The sequence below is a fragment of the Typopeltis vanoorti genome, chromosome 14, assembly GCF_054136105.1.
Source record: "Typopeltis vanoorti isolate ZY-2024b chromosome 14, IOZ_Tvanoo_1.0, whole genome shotgun sequence".
In the NCBI taxonomy this organism is placed as follows: Eukaryota; Metazoa; Arthropoda; class Arachnida; order Uropygi; family Thelyphonidae; genus Typopeltis; species Typopeltis vanoorti.
The window spans coordinates 103,837,974-103,861,207 of NC_143562.1; the positions used below are offsets into that span (position 1 = coordinate 103,837,974).

The 23,234-nt window shown below is 34.9% G+C and overlaps 1 protein-coding gene across 2 annotated transcripts in view; it reads right to left on the reverse strand.

The window, feature by feature from the left end:
* Positions 1–6,906: 6,906 nt before the first annotated feature.
* The window catches only part of ssp3 (SCAPER domain-containing protein short spindle 3), a 460,137-nt gene continuing 443,809 nt past the window's right edge, over positions 6,907–23,234 (reverse strand). For both annotated transcript variants that reach the window (XM_090403385.1, XM_090403386.1), the window contains 3 exons: positions 13,887–14,078; positions 10,846–10,897; positions 6,907–7,190 (listed from right to left, as the gene is read on the reverse strand). In XM_090403385.1, the coding sequence (XP_090259511.1) occupies positions 7,093–7,190; positions 10,846–10,897; positions 13,887–14,078 (342 nt within the window). In that variant the 3' untranslated portion in view covers positions 6,907–7,092. The remainder of the gene's footprint in view (positions 7,191–10,845; positions 10,898–13,886; positions 14,079–23,234) is intronic.

Genomic DNA, 23,234 nt, shown 5'->3' on the forward strand with positions numbered 1-23,234 from the left:
GGCACAGTAGTCCAGATGGGGTCTTATCAAGGGTCGATACAGAGGAACAACAACTTGTTTGTCTCTGCATGTTAAAGTATTTTTCAGAAGCCAAGTGATTTGATGAGCTGATTTAGTCACTTTTACAATGTGCCCCCTAAACTTCGATTCCCTATCCGCCAACACTCCCAAATCCCTGGCCTCATCAATCTCCTGGAGTGCGGTTCCACCAATGCGATATACTGCTGCTATTCTTTTCATCCCAAAGTGCATAACCTTACACTTTGCCACATTAAATTGACATCCATTTTTCCTAGCCCAGTCGTTCAAACTATCCAAATCATCCTGTGCACTCACAATTGCTCTACCCAACTTTGCATCATCAGCAAACAAGTGAACACTTCCTCTCAAATCCTTTCCTATATCATTGATGAACAAATTGAAAAGCAGTGGTCCAAGAACAGAGCCCTGCGGCACACCACTAGTCACAAGCCGTCTTTTAGATTCCACTCCTGCATAAACCACTCTCTGGTATCTCTCCTTCAACCACCCTCCTATCCATCTCACCAACCCTATATCTATCCCCATCTGCTCCACTTTACTGATTAGGGTTCCATGTGGTATCCTGTCAAAGGCCTTGGCAAGGTCCAGTAGTATCACTGTAAACCCATTACCCCTATCCAGTTCAGCCATCACTGTGTTATAAAACGTGAGCAAGTTACTGAGGCATGATCTACCCTTCACAAAACCATGTTGTCCCCCATACAATATCCCATTTTCATCTCTCCAATCCTGTATTTTTTTCTTAACTAATTTCTCTAAGACCTTGACAATGATTCCTGATATGCTAATCGGTCGGTAATTTACAACAGCAGTCTTGGAACCACCTTTATGCAGTGGAACTATTTTCCCCTCTTTCCACCCCCTCGGGACTAACCCAGATCCGAGACTCAAATTAAACAAAATGGTCAAGGGTACTGACAATTCTTTAGCTGCTTCTCATACGACACGAGCTGGTATACCATCCAATCCCACGGATGTATTGACATTGAGGTTATGCAATAGACTACTCACCTCCACTTCATTCACCACAATTCCCGTATAATCTACTTGTTTATTCGTTTCTGCAATGTCACCACCTGGATGATATATACTTGCAAAGTGCTCACTCAGTAACTCAACTATATCAACTGATTCAGTTACCTCCCTACCATCGGCATTCTTTAAAATCATTCTGCCATGTACATTTTTCCTTTTACTTGCTACATATCTAAAAAACTGTTTAGGATTCTCTTAAGCCTGCATGGCCAATGTTCTTTCATAATCCTTTTTTGCTTTTCTTACCACACTCGTTACCCTTCTGGCCTGTGCTTTATACCTTTCATGTGCCTGCCGGTCACCTTTCTCCTTAAATTCCTTCCATAGTTGTTTTTTTTTTTTGCAGCTCAAGCTTAATGGTGTTATTCATCCATTTAACCCCCACTTGATTTATTATTCGGACTCTAGGTATACAGTCAGCCATTGCTTCATGCAAACAATTCTTAACTGCCTCCCATGCACTATCAACTTCTAGTACATGCCATGGCACTGAACCAATCAATCTCCTAAGCTTGTCATACTTTCCAGCCTGATAATTTCACGTGTACCCTGTCTTAATTGAAAATTCCACACCTTTAGCCACCTCCCAAGTCAAGACCCTATGATCACTCTCACCAATTAGTGGCAATGTGGTCATATTTGTTACAGCCAAATCCTCAGATGTAATTACTAGGTCAAGCACTCTCTGACCCCTAGTATTTTCCATTACATGCTGTTGCAGATAGTTATCCCTTAATAACCGCATAAAATCCAATTCCTTCCTCCCGTGTGTCCTCTCCTCACTCCAATCAATGCCACCATAGTTGAAATCTCCCATAATAATTACCCTCCTTCCACTCATTTCTTCTATTTGTTTGTGCATACTGTCACCACCATCTTTTCCATCACCTGGTCTATAGCAGCACCCAATTGTATATTTAGTTCTGCTAGCCACAATCTCACATCAAATGGCCTCAAATGTGCTCTTTTCTCTATCCTGCAATTCAATTTCTATTCTCCTTGGCTGTAGCTCATCAGCTATCATCAACAATACTTCTCCTCCCATTTTATTCTCCCTGTCATTCCTGAACACACTATACCCATCACATTCAATCCCACTAGCTATATCGTCTACAGTCAGCCATGATTCACTAATACCTATAATATTTTTATAATCAGAAACTCTGATTATAAAATGTAGTTCATGTAGCAAAACTGTCATTTCATTCTAGTTCCTTTAGAAAAACGGTACGAGTGAAATATCTCCGAGTTTAACTCAGATATTTCATAAACTGTAAATAGTTGATTTGAAGCTGGATTGTTTTGTCCTAAGTAACTAAGTCTATGAGATCAGCATATTCTGTCTGTTAATTTAGCATGTTTGTCTAGTCTGTCTGTATGATTTTTGGGATGAAAATCCCTGTTACCTTTATATATATAAGACTGGTAATCTACCTTCAGTTGAAAAGCCTTATAAAGGTTCTTTACATCTTGGATGGGATTTGAACCAAAGGCATTATTACTTAAAGCAATATTCCCAATAAGCAGCTATGTTAATAAAGCATGTCTGTCTTTAGGAAGATTGATGCTATTCACAATTGTGCTCTGAGACATTTGTCACTTTGCCTGACCTATAAGCAGGTCCCTGTTTAAATATATTATATCATCATAAGTGTCCATGGCTAAATGATTTTGGTCACATAACTTGCCTGAGAAATGAGCCCACTTCAGGCAGGTGGTATGCAATGCCAATGACTAAAGCATAAATATTAAAATCCATCCAGAATTCCTTCAAGTGGTTATTTTCTGCCTAAAAGAAAGTCTATGGGACTTCCTTTTAAGCAGAAATTAAAGGTCTTATAGGACCTTTAGATGAGTATATATATTAGTCTATCAGATGTAATATACTGGGAGAAAAAAAAAACTTCAGGATAAAAATGAAGTGGATTTCCTGTAGTACTGTCTGAATTAGTAATATTTTGAAAGTCTCCTTCTCTATACAATGTTTGGCCTTCACTCTCTAATCTGTGAGTTCAATTCCCACTGTCGTATGGATGTTTGTGAATATCTATTTATGGTATATTTATGTTTTTCATTGCCCAGTGGAAGGTCACTGTTCTGTCTTCTAGAGGCCTAAAGTTGCTTGAAATAGTTGATATCTGCATTGTACAGAATTTCTAATTCAAGATGTTTCCATCTGAATTATAGGTAAAGATGCTTTAAATTTTTTCAATGTATAAACGAAACTCCTACTACTAGAGTATCCTTTGGCAGCTTTAAAAATTAAACTGCATTGAAGCTCCTTCAGGAATGCCCCCCCCCCCCCCATCCCCAAATCTGGCCACTGCTTCATCAGTTCACTTATTCAAATAAGCTTTGGATTAAACTGCATAAAGTTATAACCTTACTGGAAATTGAAATAAGGCTAAGAATAAGAGGAATGCAGTGCTGGTTCAGATCCTCCACTCATATTATCAATAAATTTTTCTTTTCTTCTTAGTGAATTTGTGGTCCTTGTATTCCAGACATGTTCCTGTTTAGGATTCTGACATATAATTTTTATGACTCCTACTGAAACATGAAGAAATTATCCAGGTTCCTGACGTTTGAATATTTTTCTCATAATCATTTACACATTTTATAACCGTGTGCATTCCAGTGTTAATTGCTGAATTCTGCTGTACTTTCAAGGTCAGTTCAGCTGCTCGTACAATAATAAACTTGAATTATCCAACAGGGAAAACCATGCCACTTCCAAATGAGATCATTTAAATGTAGTTTTTTTTTTCACTTGCAAATGAAATTAAACTTTCAAAGAAATTATATTTTTTTTAATCCTTTATCTCACTGATGAGACCTCAATAAAGGTCGAAACCAGTCTGGGTAGTGTCCCTTCCCCATAATGCATATCATTATACACAACCAAAAGGATGTGTGTGTTTTGCATTATCGAATACTAAGGCAATTGATGTGAAGTCATCAGTCTCTGTATACAAGTAGCCTAGTCATGAAAGATACTTTGTTTGCCTATACTTGGATTAAGGATGAAACAAGAATATAATTTCTTGGCAAGTTTAATCACTTAATCGTTTTATTTCTGAGAAATGTTCCTCCCATCAGTCAGAATCAAACCATGCTTTTTCCTACCAAAGAATATACACATACACACATAATTCAAATCCATAAAATATGACTAGCACAGTCCAGAACATAACATTTTCTGTGCAATATCTGAAAAAAAAAGAGGAAAAGGTGAATGATCCATTCTTTTTTCGGTGAAAACAAAATGGATGTAACTTACTTCAGTTGTGTAGATTGAATGGCCACTATCACAGTCACAACTGTATAAGGATGAATTTATTCTGCAGCAAGAGGAGTCTCTGCCACATTTATCAACAACTGTAAATGAAGAGTTTGGAACTGTTTACCACACTGCTGGATTAAGCTGCTAACCAGAACATGACTTGACTGAGATGGCAGAACATATATCGCAAAAGATGAAGTATTAGTTGAAATGTGTAGGGTGCATATACTGAAGGGATGTTAAGTCCAAATAAAATTTGAATAGTATGTTAGTAGTAGGTTTCCTCCCCCAACACACTTGATTATCGAGTAAAATTATATATTCTTGTTTTAATTCTATACTCAAGAATAAGCAAACAAGGTTTGTGCATGGATCAACTGCCTTAGTACCTCATAATACAAAGCACAATTCCTTTCTGATGCATATATATTGCTATGCATTATGGGAAGGGTCACTACCCAGACTGGTTCTAATCTTAACTGAAGTCTTCTCCATGAGAGCTAGGCCCAGGACAACCGAGTTTAAATCTATGCAAAAGTCATATTTTCCACACGTAAGTAGCAAAAAGGTGTATCACCATATTTTCAAAAAAATTTTAAATCATAATTTCTTATCTGTTATAGTTTATTTAAAATTTGAATAGTTGTGATATCATGTGGCAATCTTTGTTGCCTTAACCTTACATAAATAGAATGCAATAAAATCTCAGAGAATCAAAGTTTAAAACAGCTGTCAGTCAAGTGAAATCATTAATCAAAAAACACAGTCTTTCATGGTTTGTCATTTAAGTATGAACTACTTTAGTGTTAAAATAATTGACACTAAAAGATTGTGTAAACTCTCACACACATTTAAAAATTTTCAAGTTTCAATGAGCAAAAAATAGGATTGGAGGATCCCTCCTTGTAAGTTGATAATGTGGACCAAATTTTTATATGAGTTAATGTGATTAACCATCTAACCAGCCATGATCTAAAGACATCAAGGTTATCATGGATGCAAAATGCATATTAAAATTGTATTACATTGAAATATATGATGGATACGAAGTGTATGTGGAGTGTGTATTTTATCCATATGGCCAGTTGTGTGGTTAAGATATAAGTGCAACTGTAACACAGGAAATGAACCTTTATTGATGGAAAATGCATAAGGCCGTTTAATATAATTCACTATAATAAGTGGCTGAGTGGTTAGCATATCCACTCTATAACCAACAGACTGCAGGTTCGAATCCCAGTGGGCACAAATGTTTGTGATTGTTTGGTATGTGCTGCCATGGAAATCATAATACATGAAAGGACTCTTTACCAGTGGCAGCCTGCACATAAGCACTGTGACACTGCAGCACCCCAAGGAAAAAATGAAAAAATTAAATTTTGTGTTTATAAATAATAACAATGCTTACAACATTAAATAAATGCAATACAACATGTTAGAGGTTACAGCTTATGTTTTGACATTGATTGAATAGTTCATAATTGGAATTATTCGATTAACGCTTTAGATTACAAAACAAATACACTGCAATCTAGCGCCGATATTCGTTTGCGCTTGTCATTAAACGTTACGTCATTAGACACACTGCCTGTTGGGCAGTGTATCATAAGCTTTACCGCATTATTTCTGTGAGATATAAACGTTTATTATTGGTGCGTGCTGGTGGTACTATATTTTGTTAAAATAACATAATTATTTATTTATTATAGATACAAGGCTGAATTATGACGAGTGTCACTGTTGAAAATAATTATATTTTTTCAATTATCATTACACGAAACAAATGCACTGCGATCTAACACCAATATTCATATGTCATTAGATAGACTGTGGCTTGGGCAGTGTATCATAAGCTTGCGTGTGTTATTTCTGTGAGATATGAAATGTTTATTATTGGTGCGTGTTCGTGGTGAATTTTTTTGTAAATCTTATTTTATTTTGTTAAAAGAACATAATTATTTATTTATTATAGATATAAGGCTGAATTATGACGAGTGTCACTGTTGAAAATATGAAAAGGATTATATTTTTTCAATTATCGTTACACAAAACAAATGCACTGCGATCTAACACGAATCTTCACTTGTGCTTGTCATTGCTATTGATACGAAACTTTTATTATTGGTGTTTGTTCGTAGTGAGGATGAAATTTTAGAAATTTAAATATTTTAATAAATTCATTAAGAAAAAAAAGTTTTTTTTTTTTTGTATATGCAGCTGCCACTGCTCTTTACGTATATTTCTTTAATTTCTAGGTCATGGAAATGGGTGGGCTTAGTTAATGAAGACTTGTACAATGGGAGCTCCTGTACTGGGTTTTCCTACTTTGTCAAAAAAAACTTGGAATACTACTGCCTGTCACCACTACTCTTTTTAGATTATTTGCAATGAAGATTCATTTCTACTTATGATGAAAAGATATCAGTTACAATCTAATAAAAAGTAGGATTGTCATACATCAAAATAAATGCACACACACAGAGAGAAACATACTATCAAGAATTAAAAAAAGAAAAGAAAATATTTTAATAACCATTACTAGCAAACATTACATATGAACAAATTTACAAATTGTTTCTTTTTATAACACTGTTTAGCATTATCAAATATCGAAGTGATGCTGCTTTTATATACAGGGGACAACGGATTAGAGTTACGACGGTAAAATTACTTCATTTACATAACCTAATTACTAACAGTCTCCTTAATTCTGCAAGCATTATAAGGTATGTTCAAGTTGTGGAAAAGAACTGCTTTGCAGCTGTCCATCGATCCTTAGGAAATCTTGTAGTCAGAATCCAACGTACATCCTGGGTATTATCTTTAACTCCTGATGTAGGAATACAAAATATTTATATGAATTATATAGAGACTAATATGAAAATCTAAAATTAGTTTTATTTATATCAAAATTGATAGTAATGTTTTTTTTTTTGAGTGGGGGGGGGCATGAAGAGAAGAAGGACATGATGTAGCCCTCCTTAAATTTAAAATATAGGTATACCCTGCTATTCAGGAAAAGTAAGATAGCAAAGCAACTTTACCCATTTCTCCACATTTAGTATGTGGAGAAATGTCAGAGACAAATATTAAGTGAAGAGACTTCTAGGGAAGCACCACATTACCCACACCAGTTGTCATACCTTTTCTTGAATTCATTCGCACTAGTACTCACCACCTCGAAGTAAGCATTCCAATCACACACTGCTCTATGAGAGAAAATCTAGTTCTCGCTCCCGTTCTTGGCTACGTTTATTTTGACTTCCAAGGATGTTCTCTATCACATCAAATATTCCGCCTATTGGTATGATTATATCAGATCATCACTATTTCTCCTGTTTGCTAGTGTGTTCAGCCCACACATTCTCAATCGATCCTTGTAATTTATATTCCACAATCCCCTTCTCCACCAGAAGACGGCTGCACAACAATTTCCTTATCCTTACAAGTCACAATGTTCATTTCAGCAGCAGTATTATTCTCTAGTTGTATTTTGTTATATGACTCTTGATCTTCAGTTTCCTATCTCTCCACACTTTAAGATTCCCAACCTGATCAGTTTCTTCTAGAATGACCATTACCAAAAAGAGATCCTACCACATCACAGTGCAAAACATGACATCTATTCAAATCATTCCACTACATATGCAAGCAGCTGCAATCAAATCCCTCCCAATAGACCAGGAACTGATATCAGTACATCACTGGTCACCTTAGTTCTTTCAGACTTCCCCTCCCCAAACCATCCTGTTAAAAGCCTTTAGCAAGTCCAGTAATATCATGAAGTAGTCATTTTCCTTGTCTAACTTAACCATAACTTTCTCATAGCAAAGTAAAGATTCTCTGTCAACCCATTTCTGTATGCAAGCGCTAACTTTCCCAATATCTTTCTTGTACAATGGGATTATCGTACATTCTTTCCTCTGTTATGGAAAGAATGTACGTTATTCCCTGTGCTGAGACTCAATTATACAGCCAATTCTGCTGAACATCTACTCAGCATATGTAACGAAGTTACATTTTTATTTAGTTTATGCAAAAGCTCTAGTATCTCCTCCATATACACCTGAGTCATGTCATTCGTCATACTATGTGCCCCATGTCACATAATTCAGTTACCTCTCGTCTTCTTTGTATATTGCATCACTCCTGTAGCCTGGGTGGTTCAGTTAGATAATCTGCAGATATCCTTATACATAACTAAGAAGCCCAATCAACCTTTCATCACACCTACCTCCCTTATTATACTAATACAAAACTATCTAAACAGTTTTTTATATAAAAATAAAACAAGCGAAGAGTTTATGGGGACACAACACCTGTTAGGATAATTGCTTTAATTATCATTAAGAAAGTAACATTCAACGTTTCGATCAGGAAAACATATGTATGGAAGTGCGTGGTCTGGTGGAGGTATTTAGTGTGGTATTTGTGTTCATCTTTTCTAATTGGGATGTGGGTGTCCTGTTTCCCCTATATAAGGTAGGTTACAGGTATACCGAATTTTGTAGACCCCTGGGTGGGCAAGGTACAGAAGAGATGAGTAAATTTTTTAATTTTGCTGGGGATTTGGCTATGGTTATGGCATTTTTATGGAGGATCCTGCGAACTGTTTTTTTATTGTAGCCATTTTTTACAAACGTTTGGTTAATAATTTCAAATTCTTGGTTCAGAACTTGTTCATCGAAGCAAATTGTTAGGGTGCTGATGACTCCTAGTTTTTGTGCTGGATGGTGGTATGATTTTTTTTTTTTGTATGTACTGGCCTATGTGTGTAGGTTTGGATTAGACTGTGAAGGACAGGCAGCCTGAAGGAAGATGTGTGGCATGTGTCTACAAAAGGAAGAGAGTTGTTGTTTTTGATCTCGATGGTGAATTGGTGTGTATTTTTGGCAGGCCATAAATTCTGGGAGCAGAGGCATAGTGGATTCTACACACGCATAGTGTGGTATTAGTTTTTTGGTTGTCTCCTCTGGTCAAGTGATCACTGATTTGATTAATTCTCTTGTCTTCTTTTTAATGCGGTTTGTAGTTCACCATTTGGTATGTGTTGTGGTTGGATACCAACTGATTCATTTTTTCTAGATAAGCTGTCTGATCAAGGACAATTGTAGCATTGCCTTTATCTGCTTTTGAAATAACGATGTCTCAGTTATTTTTTAAGGATTTAAGGGCCAAAGAATTGGTCCTTAAATGACTCCAAGTCCCTACACTGCACTAAAACCTGTGAAATGCTGAAACATCTCCAAATCTGAATAATGATGGATGAATTATTCCAAGTACATGGAGGACCTATCTTCAACCCCAAACAGAAGACAATCTTAATATCAGAGGATTTTAGAAATTGTTTAATGTAGTCCTGTTCTTTTTCACCCAGAAGTCAGGCTAATAAATGATTAACCAACATTTAGATTCATCTTACTTTTGTATAGTTTAGTGTCATGTAGCTTGTACATATGTATGTTTTCCTGATGATGATCTCAATACAGAAGTCAAAATGTTGAATGTTACTTTCTTAATGATAAGTAAAGTAATTATTCTAACATGTATTGTCTCCATAAATTCTTCACTATGAATGCTGACCACCGTGTAACCTTAAAAGAAAGAAGAATAAACAAAACAAGAGACAGTGATAGTTATGTTACACACATTTGAATATGCATGAAATTCAACAAAAGAACTGATTGCTGTAAGTTCAAGGAAAAATAGTAAAACTGCTTTGGTAACTCATCCATCAGATTAAAATACCTACAATGGATTGTGTAAACCTATAATTCACATCTTGGACAGTTAACAGCAGAAAGCTAATTACAGTTAAGCTATTTGATGGAGGTGCACATTGGTCCAATACTTACTGTACAATATATCTTGCAATTCCAGTGCCAAAGATTGTATTCTCATAAGTCTGTGTCAATTTCAAATCTTGAGAGAATGTCATTTTTAATATCCTTTCAGAGTAATTTGCAGAGCATTTTATAAATAATTCCTAAATTATTCTATATCATTTTAGATCAAGATTAATTCTTATATCTGTTCTTCTTCTTAGAAATAACACATGCATCTTCTCCATCAGTGAACAACAAAGATAAGTCCCATCAGACTTTCTGCATTTTAATTAGCAAGCTTTTGATAGGAAGATTTAACATTTTAATCTTTGATAACATGAAAAGGGCTGGTTCTAAATCATTATTGTTTTTGAAATGCTCTGTAAGCTACTCTGAATGAAAGGATATTAAAAATTGAATCTATTCTTTTTATTTGAGTGTGTCTGTGCTTGTGCATAATGATAAAAGACAATGACTTATCAAATTAGGAGAGAGCTGCCAAAAAGAGTGATTGACTATCAGTCAATCTTATTGGCATTATATCACCTTTTTAAAAGAAAGTCTGTATGTGCCTATTTTTGTCAAGCTAGTATCACATATTTGTATTCATAATATATGATGCAAAGAAAGCACACAAAAACATATTCTATGTATATTTACCTTTTTTCCCTCGGCTTGAAAGAGCTGCTTGATGAAGATCTAAAAGATGAGCCTGAGAGAAAGGAAAATAATAATATACTGTACATTCATAAGATCAACTTTTGGTCATATAATAATTAAATACTTGTCTCATTCCTAGTTCTTTTTACAGTCATCAAACTGTGCTCTTTGTGTATATGAAAAAAACTCAATAAATCACCAATGTGAATCAGATGAAGTCAAATTTAATGAAATTGTTTAATATACACTTCTAAGACAACAGACCCCCCCCCCTCCCCATGAGTAAGGTTCATCATGCCATGTAATGAGTCAAGCATTTGTAGCTAGTATAAATTGAGGAATACAATGCTCTCGAGTCAGTGCAACTGTGTCAGGATGAAATGGCTGAAAGAAGAGAGAACTCACAGAGTTTGAAAGAGGCATATGTGATAGGATGCTATGCTGCAAGCCTATCTGTTCTGAAATTTGGGCCATTCAAGGTCAACAATTGGTGATACTATACTGAGATGGAAGTTCAGGGAGTCAACTGCAAGTGCTACCCACAGTGGATGACCCACCACACCCACTGAGTGTGATCATAAGGTGCTATGAAGGATATGTAAAAACCACCATGTTGAATGTGGAGTTACAGGTATCACCTGTATGAATCTGCACAAAAACATTCAGAACTGCAGAACTGAGGCTCACAAAATAGGTTTCCATGCAAGACACAATAACGTAAGCCCCACATTACCCGAACTAACATGCAGCATCGTGTACAGTGGAATATGGATGCTTGGAATGCTATGTTATTGTATCCTGACGTGATATATAGTGTGATCCATGACAAATCACACTATATCCTCTATTGAGCAGATGGATGGTGTGGCAGATGCCTTGTGAATGTTTCTTACCAGAGTGCATAACTCCAACTATGAAATTCAGAGGTGGTGGTATTATGGTATGATCCTGTTTTGGCCTCGGACCTCGGTTTGTGATCCCATGAACTTTGAACTCCGAGAGGTATTTGTACATTCTAGACAATGCAATACTTCCTACGGAACTGACCATCGTCTCTTCCAGCAAGACAATGAACTGTGTCATAAGGCTGCTGTTGTAACTGGGTTTGTGAACATAAACATCACACACTTGATTGGTTTCCCCAGAGCTTCGATCTCAACTCTTGAACATCTGTGCAATGTAGCGGAGCATCAGGTGAGGTCAAAGGATATCTGTTTCACAACAGTCCATGACCTCATTATATGCCTACAGGAAGAATGGTCCAAAATTCCCATTGATTGCTGCAGTCATCATAGTGAAAGGAGATCCTGCATCTTATTAAGGTGGGTGCCATGACTGTCCAACGACTTCTTTTCAAGCAAATGTTTGCTAAGCAGATGCCATCCATCCATCAGTGTAAGTGATTTCCTGTACACAAGCTTCCTATCAACAGTCTTCCTCTTAAATGACTTGACTGGTCTTTTATTTTTCTGTCTTCTATCGTCTTAGATAGTCTTCTTTTATAGTCTTCTTGTGCAATTGTGACATTAGGTAAATCAAGATGACGTGTGTTAAATATTTAGTATAACTAAAATAAAGAGCCAAAAGGCTTCCGTTCGGTGATGCAAATATTATATCCAGAATTATTTGAATGCCAAATGTAGAAACTGTGAAAATTAAGAGAGTAGAAACTAAGAGAGTAAAAACTCTCTTTTAATACTAAGGAACAAGTTTCAAGTTCCTGACAGCTATTTCAAAGTGGTTGGTTCTCTTCAGAGAGCCAACCAGTTCAAAACAACTGTCAGGCCAGTGAAACCTTATCAAAAAATGGACTAAATTAGAAAGCGAATATATGGACACCTGGACAGCATTCATGTTTTCGAAAGTGGTCCATGCTAGGGCAAGACGTAAATGCCCATAAGCTTTCTAGTTAACTTATTTTTACAAAACTTTTATAGTTTCTACATTCGATTTGGAAATAATGCTGGATCTAATATCCACTTGTTTTTTTTTATAATATTTACAAGTATGAGCCAAAATCATTGTATTCAGGATGTATGTAAAATTCACTGAAACCATCAGCCTTCTCCAAACACACTAAGTGCATTTATGCATCACATGTTAAATTGCTTCCAAGTACTGCAGCACACCGAAATTTCTCATCTCAACTAATGGAAATGGTGTGCTTCAGCAACTTGTAACTGCTAACCCCTGAACAGGTACAGCATCATACAGTATTTCTGATGAACTGCAGGTGGTAGTTACTGTTTGGAATTACAGCTGAAGCAGTTAAAGTTATGCGCCTAGTATATTATATCTGTTAATTGTATGTTTTCCTCTAGCTGGTTTGTCTGTTGAGCAGGATAAAAAAACGAGTTTCTGAGAGAGGAAACCCTGTTGCCTCCATATGAGACTAGCTAACTCATCTTCATTTAAAAAACTCAGAACCTGGGTGGTACTTAATGCACTGGATATTCTATGCTATTAAATACAAAGGGCAAGTCTCTAGGTTAAATCTATATACACCATAACTGACTCTGACTGGAATATTTGTGTTTTATTTTAATTCTCATCAAGTGCTAGGTTTTGAGATTATGCTGAAATATTTGATCAAGAAATGAATAGTTTTTTACTGTTTCTTGATTTGTTGCTTTAAATTAGGATATATACAGCGAATGTAGATGGAGATAAAATAAAGATATCACTTGGTTAAATAAATAAACATATTTCATTGGCGATGAGAAATGATGAAAATTTAAGAGGTAAGGCAATATTTAAAAGTTCTGGAAGCATCGACATATTGAATTTGAATGAAGTTTACAACTCCACTCTGCAACCTTCAGTAATAACAGAACCAGAATGCCATAATTCTTTATGAAATGCGTTTGTGCCTTATAATGGAATTGAAATGAAAGAATATTCTTTAATTAATGCAAACACCACTGATGAATGGATAAAACAACAACAATAATTGTTCATTCTTAACTTTAAAAAAAATTGAAATGCCATATCATACCCATATTTGAACATTTCAAATTAATGTATAGTATTATATGACTTACCTCTATATAGTTGGCCAGCAATTCTGGGCTCATCTCTTGTTCCAATATAGCTTTATTATGTGGATCGTTATGACAGCAAGCAATCAGAGTGGGAAACAAGATGTTAGTAAGGTGTGGGTCACTAAAGTACTGAAATGGCAAGGAACACAACTGCTGCAACACAGTTGGTCTCTGTCCTGCTTGAATAAATGCCTGGAATAAGATAGAGCAAAAATAAAACCATAATCCTACTTCAAGCAACGATCTATAATAAAAAGTAATTTTTAATGTTGAATTATAGAAATGTAGATTTTTCAACTTTAAGAAAGGAGTGTAGATTTTAATTACCATAAGAATACAAATGCAAAAATGTGCTTGTGTACGTGCATATACCTTAAATAAATAAAAGAATGAATTGATCCAATATTTGGACTTCTTTGAATTTTTCACTAGATCAAGTCTGACATACAGAGTATTACTTTTTAAAATAATACTTGTTAATAAATAGCAATGTACATGAAAACAAATATATTAATAGCCTAATCATAAAAATGTAGTTTCACTACGGTTTAATCCTTTAATGAATGCTATAAACAGTGCAACAATTTCTCAATAAAAATAAAACAAAATGTCAAGTATGTAACTTTTATGTCAAAACATATCAACAATATAATCTGTTAAAAATTTCTGAAGGAAAATCAAACCCATTGAGATGACAGATATAAGATCTACATACACATTATAATTCATGCATCATTATCACCATCAATTTCCTGATATGTGCCCTCAAGGGTTGTACAGTAAGTACTACACAAAGTTTTCGTGTAGCTCTAATGCCCTGTCAACAATTTTCCTCCAAATTATTGTATTGGTTATCATCACATCCTAATATCTTATAATTTGTTCTTTTTTTTTTTTATTAAAAAAAAAGGCTATAATGATACACTCTCCTCTCTCTTTCATACATTATGCAATCCAAAAGTAAACTTAAATGGTGATACTGTGATGCAAAGTTAAGTTGATGGCACAAACAAAAAGTGATGAAGCTCATACTATATATACATATATGTGTGTTTGTGTGTGCACACCTGTCTTCATCTTCTCTTAGATGTCAGGCTCAGCAGTCTATCATGACCAAGTAACTGGGTTTCATATAAACCTAATTAATGCTATGACAGGGCAGATAATCCTATGTACCTAGTCTACCTTATCAGTTAACTGCATGTATTCTCTTAGATGATTTGCCTAGACCCTGATCTTCCTCAAGGTGCCATCAGGTACCTGTTTTGCTAACCTTTTTTTCTCCCATTCTGTTTAAGTGACCATATCAATTTTAGTTAGACTTGCTCACACATTTTTGAATACAATGTTGATTCATTTTAAATATGATTCTGCCCCTAATTTTTCTGAGAAATATGAGGGGCCAAAAAGTGAAAAGTGCTACAATATTTAATAGTACAGTTATCTGTAAATGTGATGATCTTATTGCCGAAATGGAAAGCTTTTATAGTGTAGATTTACAACCAAACTGGTTAGCATGTTTCTTTAAGCCAAGCTTCTAAATTTTTTGTTTGTGTATCTAATATAAATAAAATGCTTTATATCCTTTCTGCACACACGACTGCTTATAAACACTGCTAAACCATTCCATGCATCTACAAGTGTGTGTGGACACACACTTGTAGATGCATGGAATCTGGTGGGGGGGGGCTCTGTTATATAACAGCAGTCTGCAACCTAACATGTCATATGACCAGGGTATGGCTGTATTACTAAACTTTGTTCTTAAGAATCGTATTGGACCGATTTATTTGTGATGAATTAAAATCCAGCTCTAAATTATGCTAATAACAGTATGAAAAAACACTACTTAAAAGAAACTTTATTTCTCTATAATAAAATACACATTTTGGATTGTCTTAAAAAAAGTGAAAAGGTGTCATGTATTGCAAAAAATTTAAATTTAAATGAAGCAACAATCTGGACTATAAAGAAAAAATGAACAGAAAATTAGAACAGCTGTTGCTTCAGAATCTTTCACTTCTGCAAATATGACAGCAGTATAATTAAAGAAGAAACTTAATAAAATTGCGTTTTGATAATTATAAATATTAATATTATTACGTAACACCTCCAGGGAGTCCAAAGACTCATTGAGGGAGGGCACCTACTCTACAACTCTCCGTCTTTGCCACTCCACCAACTGCAACTACTTTTGCCATCTACTGCCGACCACCATCCCTAGTATTTTCAGACAATCACACACATCCATGCCTATGGTGGGATTCGAACCCACAGCCTATGGGCTAGAAAGCAGATACGCAAACCACTTGGCCAACCAGGCTGGCAAAATATAAAATGGTATAGGTATTATTTCTGAGAAAATTTCCGTGTTACTCCTCTTAAAAAACTATTATTTATATGGCTATTTTAGTCTGTTTTCGTTTAGGAGTGTCCCTTATTTTAAATACATTAGCTTTTTTACTCAAAGATTTTTTAGGGCATTATAAGTGTATTTTAAAGGTTCCATGCGTCTGCTGTTAGGAAATGTGTGTGTGGGGGGGGGGGTTGAGGCAGGATGGGCAGGTTAAATTAGAAAACCCAGGTTTTTAAAAATAATATATATTATTATATTTAAGGGCACTCCTTTGGGGAAGGGTTTTATGGGAAACGGGTGGGGTGCGAGCTGTTTCGACCGTGCTATCGTCATCGGAACATTTCGGGATAAGTGTAGGGCAATGTCACGTCGGCTTGGTGTATCTGCCTTAGACGGACTTTTGTTATCGCTTATTGGTCAGGGTCGTAACCTAATTTTTAAGTTGTGGAGCTTCCAACACTCGGAAATTAGGTAGGGTCGGTGGATGTTTATTGAGTTTTCGTCACATTTTATGGCTATTGTTTCTGATATTCTAAGCATTGTTTTGTTGTCTTGTTTGTCTGCTATTATGGCCTTGTCGATTTGTGGTGTATGTTTCTGTTCAAGGGCATGAACTGCTATTTCTGTCTTCCATGTACTCTGTATTCTATTTTTCTTTTTGATGTTGCGTTTTTTTTGTGTTTAAATGTTCTGGAAGAGGGATGTTGCATTCACGTAAGTGTTTTTGTAGTCTAGACCATTGCTTTCCAAGCTTCTGGATGTCAGGGGCCCCCTTTGGAAAAAATAAAATATTTCACGGCCCCCTTCAAAAAAAAAAATCATAATATAGACATATATCATTATAATATTTATTGTATTTATATTCAATACAAAACATACACAGCGAATCTTACATACACATTTGACATAGTATATTATCTCATATTTTTATATAGATAAATATATTGTTATTGTACATTTGCAGTACAAGCACATGAACCGTAAAACGATTAGTAATAAATACAATGAAAACTGACATTCTTAGATTTCTGCTTTGAAATGAAACTTATATGAATAAGCATATATTTACTAATATTCATTAAGCGGTGAAATATGCAGGAAGCAAAATTTGTGAACCCACACCGATGTGCGATTTTTTTCCGTTAAAATATAAAAAATAACAAAAATTAAATACGTTTCTTTTAAGATAAAAAAAAATCTACTTAGTCTTAAAAGCTTTTAAATTTGTTTTCATTATTTCAAGGCCCCCCCTCAACAAAACCTACGGCTCCCATGGGGGCCGCAGCCCACAGTTTGGGAAGCACTGGTCTAGACCATAAAGACCTGATGGTAGAACCTGTGTAGGTGATATCACAGTCTTTTTGGCAAGGAAATTTGTAGACTACATTGTGGTGTTCTAATATTTCTTTGTGTGTGTGTGAGAGAGATTTAGTGGGTTTTAGGAAAGTTGCTAATTTTTGGTCCGTGGTGAATATTAGCTTATAGTCAGTGTGTTTGAAAATGTATTTGTAGGCTCTGTATGTGTTTTGTATGTATGGCAGTTTGATAATCTTACGTGTTGGGAAGTCTGTTTTGGTTGTTCTGTTTGCATAATTTATTAGTTGTGTGGGATATTTGTGATTTTTAAAAACCTGTATTAAATTCTTTAATTCCATGTTGAGATAATTACGGTTAGTGGAGAATTTGTAAGCATTTATAAATTGTGATAGGATGACTGATGTTTTAACTGAATATGGATGGTATAAATTGGAATGGAGATAGTCTCCGATATGTGTGGCTTTGTGGTATATTTTAGTAGCTATTTTGTTGTTAGTTCTGATTAATGTCAAGTTTAAAAAATTGATGGATTTGTTTCGTTCAGTTTCCATGGTGAATTTCAGTCTGTTGCTATAATTTTTAAGGGATGTTTGTAAGGTGGTGATGTGTGTAGGTTCTCCAATGCATAGAATGTCGTCCACGTATCTGCCATAAAAGATGATGCCGGTGGGGGGGGAGTAGGAGTGATTCTGTGTGTGCCAGGAATAATTCCGTTAGTTGTTCACTGATATTTTTGGCCCATAGGGAGATCGAAAATTTGAACATATATGTTGTTGTTGAACTTAAAGAAGTTAGTTGATATTATTAGTTTGATCAAGTTCATGATGTCATTGGGTGTTAATTTTGTGCATACGATGCAGGGTATGGTCTTCTGCGAGTAGTGTGTGTATACGATGTCTAATGTTCTGGGGACGTCCACGTTAGTGTATAATGAAGTTGCATCCAATGAGGTGAGGATGTCTTCCTAGAATAAAGTAACGTTATTTATTTTCTGCAATAGGTCATCTGTGTTTTTTTATCATACAGTTTGACATTGTAAGTAATGGTTTGATGAGTTTAGCTAGAACTTTGATAATGGTGCTGTTCTTGTAGGAGACTATAGGCTGTATCGAGTAACAGTCTTTGTGGGTTTTTATGTTCCTGAACATACAGTGGGTGCGTGTGGTGCAAGGGTGTTGTGTTTTTCATTGTGGTTTTGTCTATCTTGTTTTGATTTTTTAAGGTGTGTGGGGGTGGGATCATTTTGGATTTTTTCGTAGGTTAAGATGGCTGTTAATTTGTTGTGGTAATCGGTTTGGTTGATGATGACTACTGTATCCCCTTTGTCTGCTTTTGTGATTATTATATTTGGGTTCGTTTTTAAGGATAATAGGGCTTTTTGTAAGTTGGGAGTAATGTTGGGATTCACTATTATTTTGCTATTTATGATGTTGTTTATTTTCTGGAATATTGCATCTGTTTGAGTAATTTTCAAGTTTTGCTTGGACTTTGATAATGATGTCTTTGCTCGATATGTATTTTGGGGATACAGCGAAGTTAAATCCTTTGCAGACGATAGCACGAAACAACTTGCACCTCGTTAACGCCCTCCCCCACCCGTTTCCCATAAAACCCTTCCCCAAAGAAGCATCCTTAAATATAATAATATATATATATATTCTGTTAAAAAAATCCAGGTTTTCTAATTTAATCTGTCCATCTTGCCTCTTGATAGCTGTAGACTTGATATCATCCTCGTTTCTTTTAGCATTCATTGTAGGGGTAAATAAGAAGAGAAATAAATATCCACATGTACTTCAGGCAAAGGCAGACAGTTACTGGCGAGTGGTGAGCAGGTGCCGTTGGATAAAAATGAAGCGCTACAAGGGAGCGATACCTGGAGAGTGGTGACTCGAACTGGTTGCATATGTAGTGGGCTACATCTCGCGGCCGTGATAATTCGTATTTGGAGTGCAATAATTAGAATTTTGGTATCAAATTATAAACTGCGATAATCGAGGTATTCCTCTCTATATATATATATATATATATATTCTTTTTAAAAAAAACCCGGGTTTTCTAATTTAACCTGCCCACCTTGTGTCAACCCCCCCTTACACACACACACATTTCCTAACAGCCTAACAGCAGAAGCATGGAGAATGAAGACATACTAACATCCAAACAAGGTATGTGCAAAATTTCTTCCTCCATTAGTCTGCATATAGCTTTAAAATACACTTATAATGCCCTAAAAATCCTTGAGTAAAAAGCCAATGTATTTAAAATAAGGGACACTCCTAAACAAAAACAGGCTAAAATAGCCGTATAAATAATAAAATGGTATATTTCTTGTTAGCTTTTGGAATGTAACCCCCACCCCCCATTTCTTGTATGGTTCTTAGTCCTACACAGACCGTTCTGTACCAGGGTGCAATGAACCCGGGCGACACAATTTAGGAGCAGTATAATCAAACATGTTCATGAAAAATTACTTACTGTCCTCTTCTGTCAGGGATGGGTCGAGTCTTCCATGTTTCCACAAAAACTTCCAGGAGTCTCGATTTCTTGCGTGGCTGGTGAGCTGTCTATATGTTTGTAATCCAGAGTTGATCTTTATTGTTGTTATCCATTTAGTTCTTGGTCTTCCTTTTTTTCTTTTTTCTTTTATTCTTGATGCAGAGCACGGTTGGGTAGCCTTTTTGATGGTATTCTCTCGACATGTCCGTACCATTGAAGTTGTCTTCTTTTGATCTTTTCAATTAATGGCTCTGTATATTTTTGCTCGTCTTACAGTTTCATTTGTTTTCTTTTCTGTTCATTTTTCTGCAACATTTCATCTCGAAAGCCTTCAGTTTTCGTATCTCTGTCTTTTTGAGTGTCCAAGTTTCTGAAGCATATAGCACAGTGGGTATTATAATTGCATTATATAATTTTATTTTTAGAGGTTTGGAGATTTTATTATTTTTCCATATTTCACCTAGCTTATTAAATGATGACCATGCAGTTGATATTCTATGTTTAATAGTGGTCATGGTATCTAGTGCTCTGTTATTACTGTTCCTAAATAGGTGAATTGTTTTACCTGTTCACTTGTTGAACAGGTAAAACAATTGTTGGAGAAGTTTAGTTTTTCTTTGTTTTTTCCAATTATCAAGATTTTTGTTTTGTCCGTATTTATGGTCATACTGTATTCTTTAGTCATATTGTTTAGTTTGGTTATTCATATATTCATATTGGTTCACCATTTTTTCTTTTGTGTCTGCTATTTACAATTACAATGTCATCTGTGTATTTTATGTTATTAAAGTTATAACCATTTAGGTTGACCCCTTTTTCTCCTTCCAAGGCTAGGTAGATGTTAAAAAGGTATGGGGAGATGGGACATCCTTGGGCTATTCCTTTACTGACGTTTATTTTATCTGTTGTTATACTATTGAATTTAATTATTGCTTCAGTGAAACTATAATATTTTTCTAAGAAGTTTAGGGTATATTAAAACAGAAACAAATCATCGATTTATTTCTGTTTTAATATTCTTAATAAGGTTACTCTGTTTATTGAGTCGAATGCCTGTTTAAAATCTATAAAACAGTAATAGATATTTTTCTTATGTTCCCAGTATAATTCTGCTAGTATTATGAAGATCTGATCCAATGTGGAGCGATTCTTTCTGACTCCTGCCTATTCTTCACTAAGAATGATCTCATATGTGCTCTTTATTCTGTTCTGCAAGATTCTTGCGAATATTTTGTAAGCATGGCTGAGTAATGTGATTGGTCTGTAGTTTTTTACAATTTTTCTTATCACCTTTCTTGTAAATTGGTATGATAATTCCTGTTCTCCAATCTTCTGGTATTTCTCCTGTTTTAATGATTTTGTTGAAAAGTGTGGTAAGGAATTTTAAAGTTGTTTGCTTTCCTTCTTTCCAGAATTCTGATGGGATTCAGAGTTCATTTGCTTTAGAGCATTCTCCACTTCCGATGGAAGGATCATTCACGTGTCATGTCTTGAGTTAGCGTGGGTCTTTGTTATTAGGTAGTTATTGCTTTCATTCTTAAAGGTTTCTTGGTAGTGTTCCATCCATATTGCCTTTATTGCATTTGGATTTCCTGTTTCCTTGCCCTGATGGTTAATCATTGTTAGCAGTAGCAGTGAAAAGTTTTTTTGTAATTTCTTTAATTGTGTTATGGTATTATATATGCCTCATTGCATTTTTCTGCTTTTTTGTTTAGCCAGTTTTTTTTTAGCCTGTCTGCAGAGTTTATTGATTTCATTTTTGAGTTGTTTGCTTTTCTTCTGAGGTATGTCTGTTTATTTTTATTTTTTCTTCACATTTTTCTAATATTTCAGATGTTATATATTTATTATTGGGTCTCTTATAAATCCCTAAAGTTTCCCTTGCCGAGTTAATTAAGATTTCTTTTCCTGTTTTCCAAAGGTTTTTGGTTTCATCTGTTTTGAGTCCTATTTATTTCTTCAATTTTCCTAATGTAGTCTAATCTTATTTGGTTATTTTTTAACTTTTCCATGTTTCATAAAAAATAGGGAATAAATAATACACTGAATTGTTTATGCATATTTGTCACCTTCGAATGTGAGAGATTTCAGTGAGGGGCTGAGTCGCTGGGTAGTTAAATAAATGGTATGAGCTTTAATCACTGCTCTCAGCACACTGAACAAACATTCTAGGAGTAAAACAGAGAATGCGCAGTGGGTGTATGTAATAATGGCTGCATACAATAAATCATAAGAATGGTAATATAAATAAATAAAAAATAAACATGCGGACATATTTATTCCAAATTACTTTAGTAAGCTTCTTCCGCATTTTTTCGTCCTAGAGTGTGGAGTTGTGTTTCTCGAAAATAATTAATAATATACATAATCAATTGTGTGCTCATAGTACAGAGTTGATGATTTTTAGTAAATATCTACGTTAGTATTAAAGAAGGTAAGTTTTAATATTAATTTGCTAATTTCTTTCTTTATCCACTGTGCAGTAAAAGCAGATATACAATCTTAAACTCCCTTAAAAATTGTTTTTCTTTTTACAGTACAGTAATTTATTCATATTAAGTATAGAAAATGAAATTTGTAGCAATTTAGACTTAGAAGATATCATAAAAGATTTTTCTGTAATCAAAACCAGAAGAACATCTCAGTAGGAAAAGAATAAAAATAATTTTTTTTTTTTTACTATTTGTGTTTTTTCTTTATTTTAATATATATTCCTCTTAATGTGCAGTATAATAAAATGATTCGTAACATGTTATTATACTTCAGAATCTTTTAAATTTTAATGGAAGGGGGTTACAAAAATTTTGCATCCAGGCGGCGCAAACCCACAGAACGGCCCTGGTCCCACATAACATGATTTCACACTACATGAGATTTTCTAGAGATGTAACTACTGTGTTATTATTATTATTATTGTAGTGATCTCATTGCAGGGACTCACTCAATCAGCAACATCTGTATCATATTGAATCTTTAAATCAAAATCATTTACACTCCTTGCATTCATATAATACACTCTGGCAATGCATTCCACCTCTTCATACAACTTCCAGGGATGAGCATCGTTCTTCCCATCTTACTGTTTGCTCTTTTCATTATTCCTTCTGCAATAATCTAGTAAAATCCTTTAATCAACTTGAAGATCTCTATCATTACTCTTTCCCTCCTATTACCAA